At 44.8% G+C, this 15659-nt stretch overlaps 1 protein-coding gene across 10 annotated transcripts in view; it reads left to right on the plus strand.

Moving 5' to 3' along the window:
- Positions 1-15659, plus strand: part of Mbnl2 (muscleblind like splicing regulator 2) — a 155766-nt gene that overhangs the window by 101877 nt on the left and 38230 nt on the right. For all 10 annotated transcript variants that reach the window (XM_048421760.3, XM_048421761.3, XM_048421759.3 and 7 more), the window contains 2 exons: positions 5838-6038; positions 10153-10416. In XM_048421760.3, the coding sequence (XP_048277717.2) occupies positions 5838-6038; positions 10153-10416 (465 nt within the window). The remainder of the gene's footprint in view (positions 1-5837; positions 6039-10152; positions 10417-15659) is intronic.

The raw sequence follows: 15659 nt of genomic DNA on the forward strand, positions 1-15659 counted from the left end.
CATTAGCTCCATGTTGAAAGGCGAAAGAAGCTGGAGTCGGCTGTGATTGAAGAATTACAGCAGCAGCAATAGACATTCTCAGAAAGGCAAGAACTGCGGGGCACACCCTGCTCAGCATCTGCTTGGTCTTCTTTTCTCTCTGGACTATCTCGTTGGGGGTGTCGCCCAACACTGAAGATGCCCCAACCCGTCCCCAGTCACTGTTACATCTAACAATCCTCACTGGAAACATCCTACAGAAACATAAGTGTGTTTCTCTAGTCATTGATATTTCTTAGTAAAATTGATAACTAAGGACAACCTCCAAAGAGGAGTTTGGAGCCCTAACGAATGGGTTTAGTGCCCAGAGGAAAAGGCTCACTAGAAGCCACCATCTTCAGTCTAGCAAGTAGCCAGCTACATGGCTCAGTGGGTTAAGATACTTGCCACCATGCTGGACCCGACTTTAATTCCCACATGGCAGAGAGAACCAATTCACACAAGTTATCCTCTGATTTTCATACATGTACGTACAATGAGGTATGTGTGAGGTAGACAGACAGACACAATTAAAAATGCAGTATGAGCCAGCAAGCGAGCCCTCGCTACACCATCGGATCTGCTGGTGCCATCACCTTGGATTTCCCTGCCTCTAGACTTGTGCTAAATAAATGTCAGGTATGTAAAACCCACCCAGTGTATGGGGTTGTACTCTCACAGACTGAATTCATGTGTGTAATCATGTTGGACCTCCTAGTAGCACTCAGCATGTAGAAGCAATCTCGCCCTCTTGGACATGCTCTTCCCTCTGACCCTTCAGCTCTTTTTTTTTCTTAATTTTTTTTTTTTACCTAGTTCAACTCTATGTTGAAGTTTTCAGAATGAATATTTATTTCTATTTGCCCTCTCTTGGTTAACACAGTCTGTTCCAAGAGCTATAAATTTCTTTACCAGCTAAGAACCAAATGTGTGTCCCCATCCCCACATATCTCCCCATGCTCATACATCTGTCTCTATCTAAACTCAACTTAAAACTTCTTGCTTGAACATTTTCAAGACTGAAAGTCTGGCCCCCACTACATTCCCGATTCAGTCAATGGAACCATCAGCCGGCAGCCGCAAGCAAAACCGGCAGAGTAGCTCACGTTCTGGCCTGCAAGTCCTCTCCATGTCCTGTCCTGAGGCTGTCAACGCCACTTCTCTACTTCCCATCCCTGCATCTAAGCCACCATTAACCTGGTTCTCAGCGTGTGCCACAGCGCTGTCCTTCTAAGGTCTTGACCTCTACTTCTTCTGCCCTCCACACTTCTCCTGGAAGCCTTGGAGGGGGTCTCCTAAAACATCAGCAGGATCTTACAGCTTCCCTGATTTTGGTTTTAGCTTCACTTTGGCTGACTCCCCCTCCACCCTCTGCTCCTCCTTCACCTTTCTGTCTCCACTCTTTTCTCTGTTGTCCCCTGACCCCATCCCAGTACCTCAGGACCTTAAATTTTCCTCATGTCACTAGGCCTAATGACTTAAATATTTAATTTTGATTGTGGCCCATAAAGTCCTGTGCATTCTACTTTCCACCCAACCCTGGTTGCCTTAGAACTGTCCTAGGAAGGTAAAGGAGAGAAAAGCAGGAAAATGGAGGGAAGGCAGAGGAAGAAACTACTAAGACCAGCCCTGCAGAAGAGATTTTCTTCACAAAGGCTTTCTGTGGATCTTGCCCTCGGGCCTCTTCAGCTGTGTATTCACACTCAGTGCTGACAGGCACCCAGCAGAAAGTGTCTTAGTCCTGTTGGCCGCAGCACCATGCAGAAACTACAAGCTTTTCATCAAGACTGGAGATGGTGTGGTTCTAAGAATGGAGTCCTCCGGAGTGCCTGCTCTGCTCCTGTCTCAGCTGCCTGTGGACAACCGATCTCAGACGCCATGATCTGTGGCTGGCGTGGATCCTCTATGATCTGTGGCTGGCGTGAATCCTCTATGATCTGTGGCTGGCGTGGATCCTCTATGATCTGTGGCTGGCGTGGATCCTCTATGATCTGTGGCTGGCGTGGATCCTCTATGATCTGTGGCTGGCGTGGATCCTCTATGATCTGTGGCTGGTGTGGATCCTCTATGATCTGTGGCTGGCGTGGATCCTCTCTCAGGCATTTCATTTTCAACCAGGATCTCCGAGCCACTTTTCCTCAGCAGTAGGAACTGACAGCGTTGCTCAGAGCAGACCCACACGTCTTATCTCCAGAAGGCTCAAGCCAGTGGAGGGGCACACACTGCTTGTTGTCTATTCTCCAAAGGCCTGCGGACATGGTATATTGATTCCCAGCGGCCTGATCTGGGGAACGCTCAAGAGTGGACGTCAGCCCGCGCAGGGAGGCAGGAGTCCAGGGTGCTTTGCTTAGACTCACCCTCAATAGCATTGGCTTGGGCTCAACCTTTCAGGATCTGCTCTTTGACCAGCTCTCACCTGAAAAGCCATAATTCTATCTGCTGTGCTTGCTTCTCCTGGCTTAGTTTGGAGAGATTAAAGAAGACAGCACGCGTGACAGTGCTTTGAACACGCCAGAACCGTTCACAGATGTGGAGTGTTACAGTCTGTCCCACGACCGCTATAGAATGCACATCTCAGCAAATGACCTCACGTGTCCTTTTCACTCATCAGCTTCAATGAAGAGCACTTGTGTGCTAAAATGATGCTGTCTAGTGTCTAATTGATCTGTCTTCATAAGGCCTATGAACTTATTTAAACGTTTGAGTTTCCCACCATAGAGAGTATTTTCCCAACGTACACTTAGAAAAATGAAGACCAGATCCTTGCTACAGTTAAATTCCACATTTCACATCTGTTTGTGTATTGCTGTGCTTATTACGCTCACATTAGAGAAATATTAGATAATCAAAGCAAAGGCTGTGATGATGTGAATGTTTGTGCCACCAGTGACAGCAGCTATTTATAGAGGTTGGACAATGGGAAATAGAAGAGAAGCAGCCATTTGTGCAGATGAGCCTTTCAGTGATTTTCCATGTCCATTGCAGGTAAGAAAGCTTAGAACTCAAACAAGTCCATTTCCTCTTCAGGAAGCAGAAACAAGTGGGAAAGGACTGGATTTGAACATAGGTCTCTCAGCATCTAAAACCTGTAATTGCTTTTCTCTTCAGTGGCATTATGTCTTAGCGAAATGTTGCCACTGTCTTCTGTAGTGTGCAATGAATATATTTCAGAATCTTAATATATCTCAGGTGAACAAAAAGCATAGCTTTGAAGGCCCAACTTGACATTTTGTTGGAATAAGTTCGTTGATATCAAAAAGAGTTTTGGAAAATACATCTTGAGGTGCTCACTTATAGATATCCAAGGGTCAGTGTGCAGTTATATCACTATGATCATCTGTGGGAGAAGAGAGTTGGAAATCTACATGAGTTTTGTTTTGTTTTGTTTAAAAAAAAATAGGGGCTGGAGAGATGGCTCAGCATTTAAGAGTGCTTGCCGGTTTTCCAAAGGACCCAAGCTTATTTCCTAAAACCCATGTTAGGCAGCTGACGAAGGCAGATACTAGAGCTCCAGGGGCATCTAAGCCCCTCCTGTGACCTCATAGACACCTTTAAACACACATGGCACACACGTGCAGAGGTACTGGAAAATAAATAAATGCAAAAATAAGACATTTACATCCATAAAAATCAAACCAGGGGTGCTCGTGGGAGTTTCCATTTGTGTGAATACTTGCTCTGTCCGTTCTTCTTTGAACTGAATCATGTGGTACGAATATAGCTTTAATACCTATTTTCATTCCTCATTTTTGAGAATGGTCCCCAAATCTGGTCACACACTCTTCACTTAGTAAGACTTTTAAAATGAGAATTTCATTTAACTGCCGAGACCTGTTCCAGCAGCATCCGTGGCTTTAGGAATCCACACGCCCCCCAAGGCTGCTCAGGTACAATGGGTCCATTGAATCACTGATGTGTGTGGCCTCAAAAGGTTGATATTTTTAATCCTAAAAAAATAAATATAGACCTTATACGATGAGGTTACTCTTTTCAATAGTACTGAATTACCGAAGGGACAGTTACAAAACGCCACAGCTTTCTCTAATTATGACTCCAGTGGGTAACACATCCCATCCACGGAAAATTCTGTAGTAAGTCAAGGAGGAAAACACGCTAAACCACCACCCCTTCTCAGTGTGCGGAGCTCATGTTGCAGTTTCTCCCAAAGCAAACATTATTTCTGAACCATAAAGCTGTAAGAGTTCCTCATGGGGGAACTACGCAGCATTCCTCCCAGACTGTTAGAATTCCCTGCTGTAGCTCTCGGCCGCTTCTCTGGAAGTCTCTGCACCAACTGTCAATACTTTGCTCTTTCCCGACGTGGCAGCGTGGTCATTTGTAAGAGACATTGCTCTGTCGTCCTAAATGAAATACACTCACACAAACTGCTAGTTTTCCCATGTGTTAAACAACTCATCTGGAATCTAAGCAGACAACGAGAAGATTACCCACAGTGTAAAAATAGAGAAACATTATGACACACAGCAACAGTGTAGCTCAGTGCTGGAAAGTCACGTGACGACCTGGCTGGAAATATTTGGGAATTTATCGTGGAAACAAACAGTTTACATGTTGTCTGTAAGTCTGGGATGTAGCTCAGTGGAAAAGCACTTGCCTATCACATGGGAGGCCTTAGCTTCAAGCCTTAACATTTCAAAAAAGAAAAAAAAATTCTGTATCTTAAAACCAAGCAAATAAATAAAGAGCCATTGGGTCCAGTTCAGTGTTCAGTTTATTCTTAGAAAAATCTTTGGAAACCATGTTAACAGTGGTTCTTCAAAGGTAAAATTGCATAGCTTAATTGGTGGCTCGTGTCCATAATCCCAGAAGACTGAGGCAGGACAGTGCTGAGTTCACAGCCAGCGTGAGCTACGTAATAGTTACCATCTACTCTGGGATGCATATGGAGACTTTGTCTAAATAATAAATAAATGTGAAATAAGGTTTGTTGTCTAAGTATGCATAGTGTCTTTTCTGAAATATGGCATTATTTAGATGTCTGTTAGATGGAACTTTAAAAAATAATCATCTTCCCAACCCACAGCGTAACTCTTCTTAGTGAGGATGGGAGTGATGGGAAGTACGGCTCACCAGAGACTGGGTGTGCTTGTCGTTGCTTCTCTGGCTGTGCGGCTCTGGGGTTTTAGAGGTCATGTGATAAAATATTCACAGTTGAAAACTGCAAGCTCTCCCATCCAGCTTTTCCAGAATGGGAGGATGTATCGACATATTGACACAGAGTAGGGGTTAGCAACACATAGTAGGTACACACAAAAGCACCTATGAGTTGGGCATGTCTGTACTAGCGATGAAAGATGGGAACATACCGGTAAGTCTGAGCAAAACAGACCCCTAGGAAGTTAACGTTCGAAAATGTGTGAATTTGGCCAATTTGACTATCAAGCTATAATCAAGGGGTGTTTTAATTCATGTCCCTTGTAGAGACCTCTAGGAAAATGCAGAGATGACCAGTCTATATGTTGTAGGTCTTACTGCCTTTGGGTTAGAACTCTCAATAGCTGGGAATGATATGTAATTTGGGTGTTCCTCTGGTGCTCTCCAATGTGTTGATATTGTTTGGGTAAGAAAAGATCGATAATGTTTTCATTTTTGAGGAGCAAAAGAAAGAAAGAAGAGGGAGTGTTTAATAAACTTCTGCAATTAAGAGCTGAATTATGTAACTGATGCAAAGGATAGTCTAGGCAGGGGAAATTTTCTCTCAAATGATATTTACTAGTGACTTGTGGAATTTTGCTCAAATGACGCTTGTTGGTAGGTTTTGAACTAACTAAGTGTTTCCTGTTGTTTTCCTTTAACAGCCCACTTTTCCTGTAGGTCCCACCATAGGGACAAATACAGCTATTAGCTTTGCTCCTTACTTAGCGCCCGTCACCCCTGGAGTTGGGTTAGTCCCAACAGAGATTCTACCAACTACACCGGTCATTGTTCCTGGAAGTCCACCGGTCACTGTCCCGGGCTCAACTGCAACTCAGAAACTTCTCAGGACTGATAAACTGGAGGTACTTCAATTATGTTTGTGTTTGGAAATGCATTGGTGGCAGAAATGTATGTCTGTTAGAATGGATGAATGCTTGTGACATAATTTCATCCTTCAGAAAAATCCATGTGTGTGTATACGTGTGCATGCATGCATGCATGCACGCGTGCACACACACACACACAGAGTTGTAAACCCTTGTATTCACAGTTCTTTAGTGTAAAATTAAAAGAATAACTTTGATATAAGCAAAAGTCAGTTAACATGGGTTCTATGCATAAGAAGAAAATATTGACCAGATATGGTGGCCTGTGTCTGTAATCCCAGCATCAAGGAGCTGGAGTGAGAATCCTGTCACAGGTTCAAGTCCAGACTGGGCTACAGAGAAGTTCCTGGCCAGTGTGGGCTACAGAGTGGTAACCTGTCTCAAAACACTAGATAAATGCCAACCAATAGAATATGGACATCATCAGGATATAAGCTGTCATCAGGATATGGCTCTTGGTCTTCACACGCTCCTGCTGTACACAGCAGCAAGAGCCCTTACTGGACTCCAGGAAGTTCTGAAAATGGCCAGGAGCTGACAGTCAGGGAAATGGAAGCACTTAAGGACACGAGGAGGAGAAAATAGCACGTCAGCTCCCAACAGTTGTATGAATCAAGCATGGGTGTACTAGCATGTCCCAGATGCTACAGCATCTTAATGGTGTTGCTGGTAAGTAGGCTTTATGTGGTTATTGATAGGTTTTCTTTAACATATCATATTTAATTTGACATAAATTCAAATGTTCTATAAAAAATCAGGATTAAGTGCATGTATTTACACACACACTTTTACATTTGGATCAAGCAAAATCCTCCTGGACTTTGTTGAATAAAATTTTTCTTTAATCAGAGCTAAGGATTTGCCTATTAATCCTGCTTCACTATCCCAGTGATAGTCAACAGAACATCCCATATGGTTATGTAAAGATCCCGATAGATTTCTGAAAGGCTCCATTAATTCCAATATTGATTAGAATTGTTAGGCAGTCTGTATATACTTAGAATGCAGGCCTATTAAGAAATAGTCTTCCAGTGTGCATTCATTTAGATACTAATCAAATAAATCTTGGGGACAAGAAATGTTTATAGGCCCTGCAGATGTTTTAGAGTTCAGGACGTCAAACACAGATATTTACAAAAGTACATTCTTTTCTCTCAGCTTCTATCTGGAGTATATGGGTCTCTAGAGAAAGGAAATATAAATCCTATTTTGCAACTATTATGGAAACTTTAGGCTATGCTGTGGCCCCTGAGATCTGTCCTGAGGATGCTGAGGATGGAGGTATTTGGAGTTCCACCTGCTGGGGCTGAGGGAGCTTAGATGCTCAGGATATGATAGTGAAAACCAAATAAAATGAGAATAGTTGGAAGCCAGGCAGTTGTGGCTCACACCTTTGATCCGAGCACTTGGGAGACAGAGGCAGGTGAATCTCTGTGAGTTCAAGGCCAGCCTGGTCTACAAGAGCTAGTTCCAGAACAGGCTCCAAAGCAACAGAGAAACCCTGTCTTGAAAAACCAGAGAGAGAGAAAGAATAGTTGGAAACAAAGGTTCCTTCAACAAGATAGGTAGACAAGGGATCTGCTCTTCACAGTTGACCTCAGCAGATCAGTTCTGGTTCATTTCACACCAGGAATGGCGTCAGCTGCCTCCAATACACCTGTGAAGGCTTCAGCTACACCAGTGAGGTTCAGATAGACGGGAGTCAGGACCTGATGCGTCTGAGTGTGGTGATCCCATCACTTAGAGTGTCGTCGCAGGCTTGAGGATTAGGAGTTCAAGGTCAGCCTCTGGTACATGGGGAATCTGAAACCAGCCGAGGCTACATGAGATTCTTTTGAAAAACAAAATGAACAAAACCAGAATCTAGGTGAATACCTGACTAGATTTCAATTTAGGGACCATTGTTCTGATGATGGAACTTTGGACAATACCCAAATAGGAAGAAATTGTGTGTGACTTTGAGGTCCACCAACCTGGCTTGACCATGGGTCAGTAAAACACTTCCCCAGACAGGACTGACTTTCCCGGACTTTAGCTACTAGCTCTGTCCCTTCAGTAGTGTCCCTGGTGACCAAGAAGCATTTGCTCGCTGCGGGACTGGAGCCCGTGAGAAGCAACTTTACCGTTCTGTGGGATTTTTCATGCTGATATTTATAAAGCAGGAATAAATTACATAAATAATATGCGTAGGCTTCTCTTGTTTTATACTGCCTATAATGAAGAACAGTCTTCAATGTCTACAGAAATCTTTATGTATAGTAAAATCTTGGTTCACTAGAATTATCAAAAGATAGGGAAGTTTAGTTATTTTGGATTTTAGGAGACACGGAGAGTAAAATTTTTTAGAAATCAATATTTCTTACTGTTCTGTTCCCTCCCTTTATTTACTCTTTTCCTCTCACTGTATTTCTTTCTTTTTTTTTCTTTTAACCTTTTCTTTTCCTTGGAAGCGATCAAAAATACTTCAGTGAGTTTAAAATGAAAGTTTTGATGTCCGGGGGTTATAGTTCTTGTGATTGGTAGCTTTACATATCCACTTTTGTAGAAGGGGGGAGGAAGAAGAAGAGGCAGGAGCCTTTACAGTCATTGAGCCTTGTCCCCCATCCTCAGAGAGGTGAGCAGATACGCCATCTTCCCAGAACTGTTTACACACGGTGGTCTCTTGGTCCATGGGTAAACCACCCTTCTGTGCCAGGACTCTATAGCACCCTAGAATGGCTATCCAAGTAGGGGGTACCCAACTGTACACATGTGTGTTGCGTAACCAGCACACAGGCATTTTAAGGCATAGGTAGGTAGAGGGACTGAGGAGACCCTGAATGGGAGAAAAGGGGAAAGAGGGAGGGCAGCGAGGCAAGGGGAGAGTGAAAGGGAAGGGAAAATAAATAAAAAGAGAAAAGACGGTGTGTAGGAATGCATAGCTATGGCCACCTAGACATTGTAAAAAGGAGCGAAGGATGATAGTACATGATAGATAGATAGATAGATAGATGATAGATAGATAAATAGATAGCTAGATAGATAGATGATAGATAGATGATTGATAAATAGATAGATAGATGGTTGATAAATAGATAGACAGATGATAGATAGACGATAGATTGATAGATGATATATAGATAGATAGATTGATAGATGATAGATTGATAGATAGATGATAGATAGATTGATAGATGATGGATAGATGATAGATTGATAGATGATATATAGATAGATAGATTGATAGATGATAGATAGATGATAGATAGATAGATGATAGATAGATAATAGATTGATAGATGATAGATAGATAGATAGATTGATAGATGATAGATAGATTGATAGATAAATAGATGATAGATAGACGATAGATTGATAGGTGATATATAGATAGATAGATTGATAGATGATAGATTGATAGATGATAGATAGATAATAGATAGATGATGATGGATAGATAGACAGACAGACACACACACACATAGATGCGTGAGTTGTGTGATGGTGGATATGTTCATGTGTTATAATTCTTATAACTCTGATAAGCATTCAAAGACGTATATGTAAGTAATGAAAATCAATATGGCATTCTTTTCAGGAACAGTGGTGACTTTGTTCAATTATTTTTCCTTTGTTGTTTTAGGTAAAGAGCAGATTTCAGATTAAATTCTCCATTTCAATATTTACCCTAGGAAAAGGGACAAAGCAAAGCCCTGATTAGTCTGTTAGAAATTCCGGTGACTTGGTTCGAGATCATAACAGTTTTCCCCTCTGTGAACCTGAAAGCATTATGAGGGGAAGTGGAAAGGGTGTCTCCTCGTCCTCCTTCCTCCTCTTCTCCCTCCTCCTCATCTACCTCTTCCCCCTCCTCTCCTGCCTCCCATTTCCCTTCCCTCTCCCCTCCCTCCTCCTAGTCCCCTTTCTCCCTCTCCCTCCTATTTCCCTTTCTCCTCCTCTCCTCATTCCCCTTCCTCTTCTTCCTCCTCCTGTTCCTCTTCCTCCTCCTCCCCCTCCTCTCCCCACCCTCCACCTCTCCCCCACCTCCCCCTCCGTGGGCACGGTGGGCACCAGGCTTTCTTCTGCAGCGCTCTGCTCTTTCCCCTTGTCTCAGGTATGCAGGGAGTTCCAGCGAGGAAACTGTGCCCGGGGAGAGACAGACTGCCGCTTTGCACACCCGGCAGACAGCACTATGATCGACACAAACGACAACACCGTAACCGTTTGTATGGATTACATAAAGGGGCGTTGCATGAGGGAGAAATGCAAATATTTTCACCCTCCTGCACACTTGCAGGCCAAAATCAAAGCCGCGCAGCACCAAGCCAACCAGGCCGCGGTAGCCGCCCAGGCAGCCGCGGCCGCGGCCACAGTCATGGTAAGTGCACCGCCCGCGCCTGCACCGCACACCGCCTCCCAGGCCGCGGGTGGTGCTTGCGGGTGGGAAGGACAGCTGGGAGACGAGGCTGCCATTCCTGCTGCTCCGCTGCCTAAGTTCTGTTGTCATCCCCCACCCTTTTCGTTTTGTTCTGTTGTCCCCTCCCTTCTTCACAATAACTAAATCCCCAAGGCGCAGGGAACCCCAGCTGTGAGCTTTTTCCCTTCTGCGATTCACCTGTGAGTCCCGTTCCCTTATTAACTGGGATCTCGGGCCTAGGGCAGTCAAGAAAAGTCAAACTCAGAGAGCCCATAGCAAAACAACAGATGCAGCCAGCTGCTGAAGTCCCTCTAGAAGGGAACTGGAACCTTTAGAGACACCCAGCCACCCGTGACCCAGCCAGACACCAGCTCCTCTTCCTGTTGTCTCTTTGCCCTCAGCCCAGGCAGTGCTTGCCAAGGGCCTCAGGGAAATGTCAGACCCAGTGGCAACTCATGCAATAGTGAAACTGGAAGCAAGCTAGTTGGTGCTGAAACAAAGGCTCTGAAACACCTATACCCAGGCTAGCCCTTCTCTCTGCTGTCCCTCAGGAACCAATGCTCTAACAGCTCCTGAATCTCACTGTCCCTTGGCCACCGACAGCCTGTAAAGACTCCTAAGTCTCACCTAGACTCTCAGGATCAGAACTTTAATTTTTAAAAAATAAATTCCCAGTTCAGACTGGGAAAGGTAGCTCGTTGGTTAAGACTATGCCCTGCTCTTTGGGAGAATGAAAGTTTGACCCCCCCAGCCCTCCTCACCTCGGCGACTCACAGTAGCCTAGAACGCCATCGTTCAGGAGGTACTAACTCCCCTGACAAATGCACACCTTCAAACACAGACACACACATACACATAACATGTAACAATTCCCAGGCATTTGCATGGTGTTGGTATTGGAGAATCACATACCTAGACCACGCCCCCAATCTTGGCCATATTGAGGAATCAAGTGAATGGGTTAGAAAGGATCTGACATTGATCTTAACCCTAAAGTAGCCTTTTGGAGGGCTGTGTGCTGGGCAGGGACCAGGGGCATGTCCTCCAAAGTTTTTAGGTGGCTCAGCTCCTGGGTTCAACCACAGTTGAGAACCATGGCGCTAGGATGCAGACATTTCTAGTGGATTCCCAAGAAATCTGCTTTAATGCACAGTGGGCACAGTGCATTCATTTGTAGACAGCATTTCGAAGCCTGCCAGCCATGAAGGACCTGCTGGGTAGAGTCAATAAAGGCGGCTGGTTGCTTTGCCCTTGAGGAGCTTGGCATGTCTAAGTGTGAGCGATGGTGCTTCTCACTCACAGAATGGAAAGCATGATGGGCTCATGGGGGTAGGAAGAACATAGGAGCCAGTCCTCCCTGGGAAGGGGTAGGTGGGACTTCAGAGAGGAAAGACATCACCCAAAGCATGGTCTAGGTGCTGGAGAGATGGCTCAGTGGTTAAGAGCACTGATTGATCTTCCAGAGAACTCAGGTTCTAACCCAAGCACCCACATGGTTCACAGTCATCTGTACCTCCTGTTCCAGTGCACCCCACGCCCTCTTCTGGTCCTCCACAGACACCCAGGCAAGAGACACACAGACATACATGAAGGTCAAACACCCTTAAATACATAATAAAAATAGATCTCTAAGAAGTTATCTCGAGAGCGCTTTCTAGCCTAGCAGATACAGTCCCACAGTGATGAGCACCCAAGATGAAAGATGGGCTTCCACATCCCAACAACACCTCCTCTTCACTCTGCATCCTTTATGTGAGTGTTTATGGAAGTTCAGACCTGTCCCAAGTGGTAGGGTCTCAGCAGAAAGACGCTCAGAGCTTGCCTGCTATAATGATTATGTATACAGGTCTTGATAGTCTGGGCTCCAAGTGTCCCTTTCCTCGACCTTCCTGGGGTTTTCTCAGACTGTCTCTTAGTGTCTTGTGTTCTTTCCTTTCTTGTGTCTTCAGACAGTACACAGAGTGTCTCAGTCCCTGCACCTGTGGGGCCACGTGTGTCCACATAAGGGAGAAATGCTGCCATGGAAGGGCTTTAGTGAAATCGAGAACTCTGAAATTTGGAAACAGGGAGGAGGGATGGAAAGATAAAAACATGCGGATAATTCCATGCATATGAATAGTGAATTGTTTTTAGAGCAAACGTGTCCTTTACGTGTCTCTCAGTGTAGAGGACTCTGCTCCATGTACTTAGTGAAGGTCCTACTCCATGAGAGTCCTCTATATGGTCACTTTCAGACCAACTCCAACTCAGTATTCTGGGTGTTGATTCTTGGCCAGTAAGGTCATTCATGCATTTTATAAGCCATGCTAGGAACTCAGGCACTCCCTGGGCTAACTGGGCCTCTGGTATTGAGACAGTGTTCAAATGACTTGACTTAAATGACCAAGTTTATTGACCAATGATTTTTCTGCATCAATTAACACCCCAAGGAAGAGGGAAGAAAAGCTGGGCTTGGGGATGTTACGGCTGTAACCAGCTAGCTCTGTCTCCCCTTGTCTTCGTCCCCCCGCCCCCAGCATGTCAGTTCCATGTTCTGACACCAACTTCTCTCCATGGCACAGTCCCCAAGGCTTGAGATATCTGTAGGGACACATTTTTACATCTGATGACAAAGAAAACAATGTTTTCAACACAGGCTCTAATTAAGGGGGAAAATCATTGTGATTTTGTCGTCTTTGTGGTTGTCTCTGTGGTCAGAGTGATGGGAGCTGATTATCCTGGGTCACAGTGGCCGTCTCTCAGTATAACATATGATAAGCTCTGGAGATCAATGTGGAAATGTTTATCCCTGTAACTCAAACACCTGTGAAGATAAAACATGGTAGTCACAGTGATTACCATGCTTAGCCCTGATTTTCTCCAACCTCTGGTTATGTCTGCCTGTTTTCTAGAAGTTGGAGTCCCCATACACACAATCAACACCGGTTCAGTCCCCGGCCAGTGACCCAGGCTGGTGGGATATGAGCAAAAATATCCTTTCACCCAAACAGGTTATCCCCCAGCCTCACAGTCTGAGCCGTACATAGCTGACTCTGCCACACGCCCTCCTCCACATTCTCATGGAAGCTCACCAGAACACGTGAAGGTTGCCGCAGTAGATGCTGTGAGAGTCAGTTACCATAGTTTCCTGGATTGTTACACTGTGCCCAAATTTGGCATGCTGAGAAGTCACAGGATCTCAAAGCATCTTCCAAGGCAACCCAAAGCGATGTCATTTCAGAACAAATCCAATGCCTTCATGACAGTGACAGGAGGATTACTGAACCTGTCATGTCTTTCTGGTGGCACGGGGGGGGGGCTCATCTGAAACCAGCCTGGGCACGGTTTGATGAACCTCACAGGCGCTGTTATCCAGAACGCTGCGGAAAGCTGATTCTATTTTCTTATTTAGAAAGAGGAACGGGACTGCTTGTCACAGTAGAATACGTTAATAGTCCATCTACCTGATGTCCTTGGGCAGAAAACAGCACACTTCTATGGTGTAAATTCTTATTCTTGTACAGGGGTTCCCCCCGCCACACACACACACCTTTTCTGATATAATCAGACATTAAGAAAGAATTTAAATCTCTGACTCTTGGAAAGAAGCATTTTTCTCCATTTGAACCTTATTCTTTCATAATACCTCTTAAAACATAAGCATCACTCTCAACAAAACTTTCCAAACGTGAGAGTAAGCTAGTCGGAGGGAACTCTTAGGTAGTGTTAACACAAAGGGTGTTTGGCCTTCGTGTGTATCCTTGTTCACATAAACCAAAGTGGGCAACAATGGGAAGAACTAGTCTGTGCAGGGACACAGGACACGCTGCTGTCTGCCAGATAAGTTTCAGTTGTCCGCCAGATAAGTTTCAGTTGTCCCAGATGAACACACACAAGAGCTCTGAGTACCATGCTTCTCATCCACCTCAGTATATGAAACCAGTAAAGCAGCCTTTCTGACTGGTCTTGCAGGGTTTCCTGGCCCCCTGGGCTTGGTCCTCAACTGTAATGCTGGCCTGGATGATTTTTCTTCTCACCTTGACCTGAAGTGGGGTAGGGTTCTTGACTCTGAAAAAGAAATCTCTGCTTCACATAAAGTCTTGTCATATGTGTCTATTCCTTCAGAACAGCTGGAGAAGACCCTAGGCCAGATGCTCAATGATGCAGACAAGGCCAGCAAGAATAGAGCCCGAGTTTCTGGCATGAAGTAGAGTTACAGTGAGACTAACCCTTCTTACCCTGGTACCAAACAAGCTCCTAACATACACTGGGCTCCACCATCCCTAAGGTCAGACCTAAGCCTGAAGGTTGACCGATCATTCGGTGCAGGGAAACACGCCAGCGGGCAGTCTCACCTGCACCAGCACGTGTGAAACCTTCATACTTCAAAACCTCAATGTATCTCAGAAGATATTTGCATCTAATAAAGGAAATATACTTTGCTGTGGGGAAAGAGAAATGTCACTGCCCTCAGTTCACAGTTCTTAGCTTCCTGAACTCCTAAATTACACTAAAAATTAGGTTTCAACTACCTGAGAAAGAAAGGAGGGAGGAAGGAAGGGAGGGAGGAAGAGAAACAGAGAGAGAGAGAGAGAGAGAAAGAGAGAGAGAGAGGCCATTAAACTTCCATATGCCTGCTCTAGAAAGAAATAGTTGACCTTACTTTTTCCACATGAAGAGCTCACTAAAGGATGCTCTGTTAGTCAGAAGTGTGTCTCTGAGCACCAGCCTTTGGAGACACACAGGCTCATCCAAAGGCCTGCCCACTAGGCGCTTCAAGGACTGGGAAAATGAGAAACAGAGGCTGAAAGTTGAGGGCAGAAGGCTTTGGACTCAGCCATCTGGTGAACATCCCCAGTGTGACCTGGGAGAGCAGCCATGAAGTCCTCTTTAGTGAATCCAAATCAGCTGAAGCTCCAAAGCCACAGCAAGTGCTTCAGGCCCACAAGAAGGTCCAGTTTGTAAAGTCCTTTACCACCAAGCCTGATGACCAGAGTTCAGTCCCTGGGACCTACACGCTGGAAGGAGCACCACCTCCACACGCTTCATGTTACATACATGTACCAGTGCACACACAGATAAATAAAAACAAACAAACAATACGGACCCTCCCTGCGTTAGTTAACAATGTGAAACTATACAGGAATGAAAGAGTTTAACAAAAATGGAGTCAGGGAAGTTTCATGGTATTGTACTTACATTTCATAATATCCAGGAGCTGCTAG

The sequence above is a fragment of the Myodes glareolus genome, chromosome 12 (assembly GCF_982192425.1).
Source record: "Myodes glareolus chromosome 12, mMyoGla1.1, whole genome shotgun sequence".
Lineage (NCBI taxonomy): Eukaryota > Metazoa > Chordata > Mammalia > Rodentia > Cricetidae > Myodes > Myodes glareolus.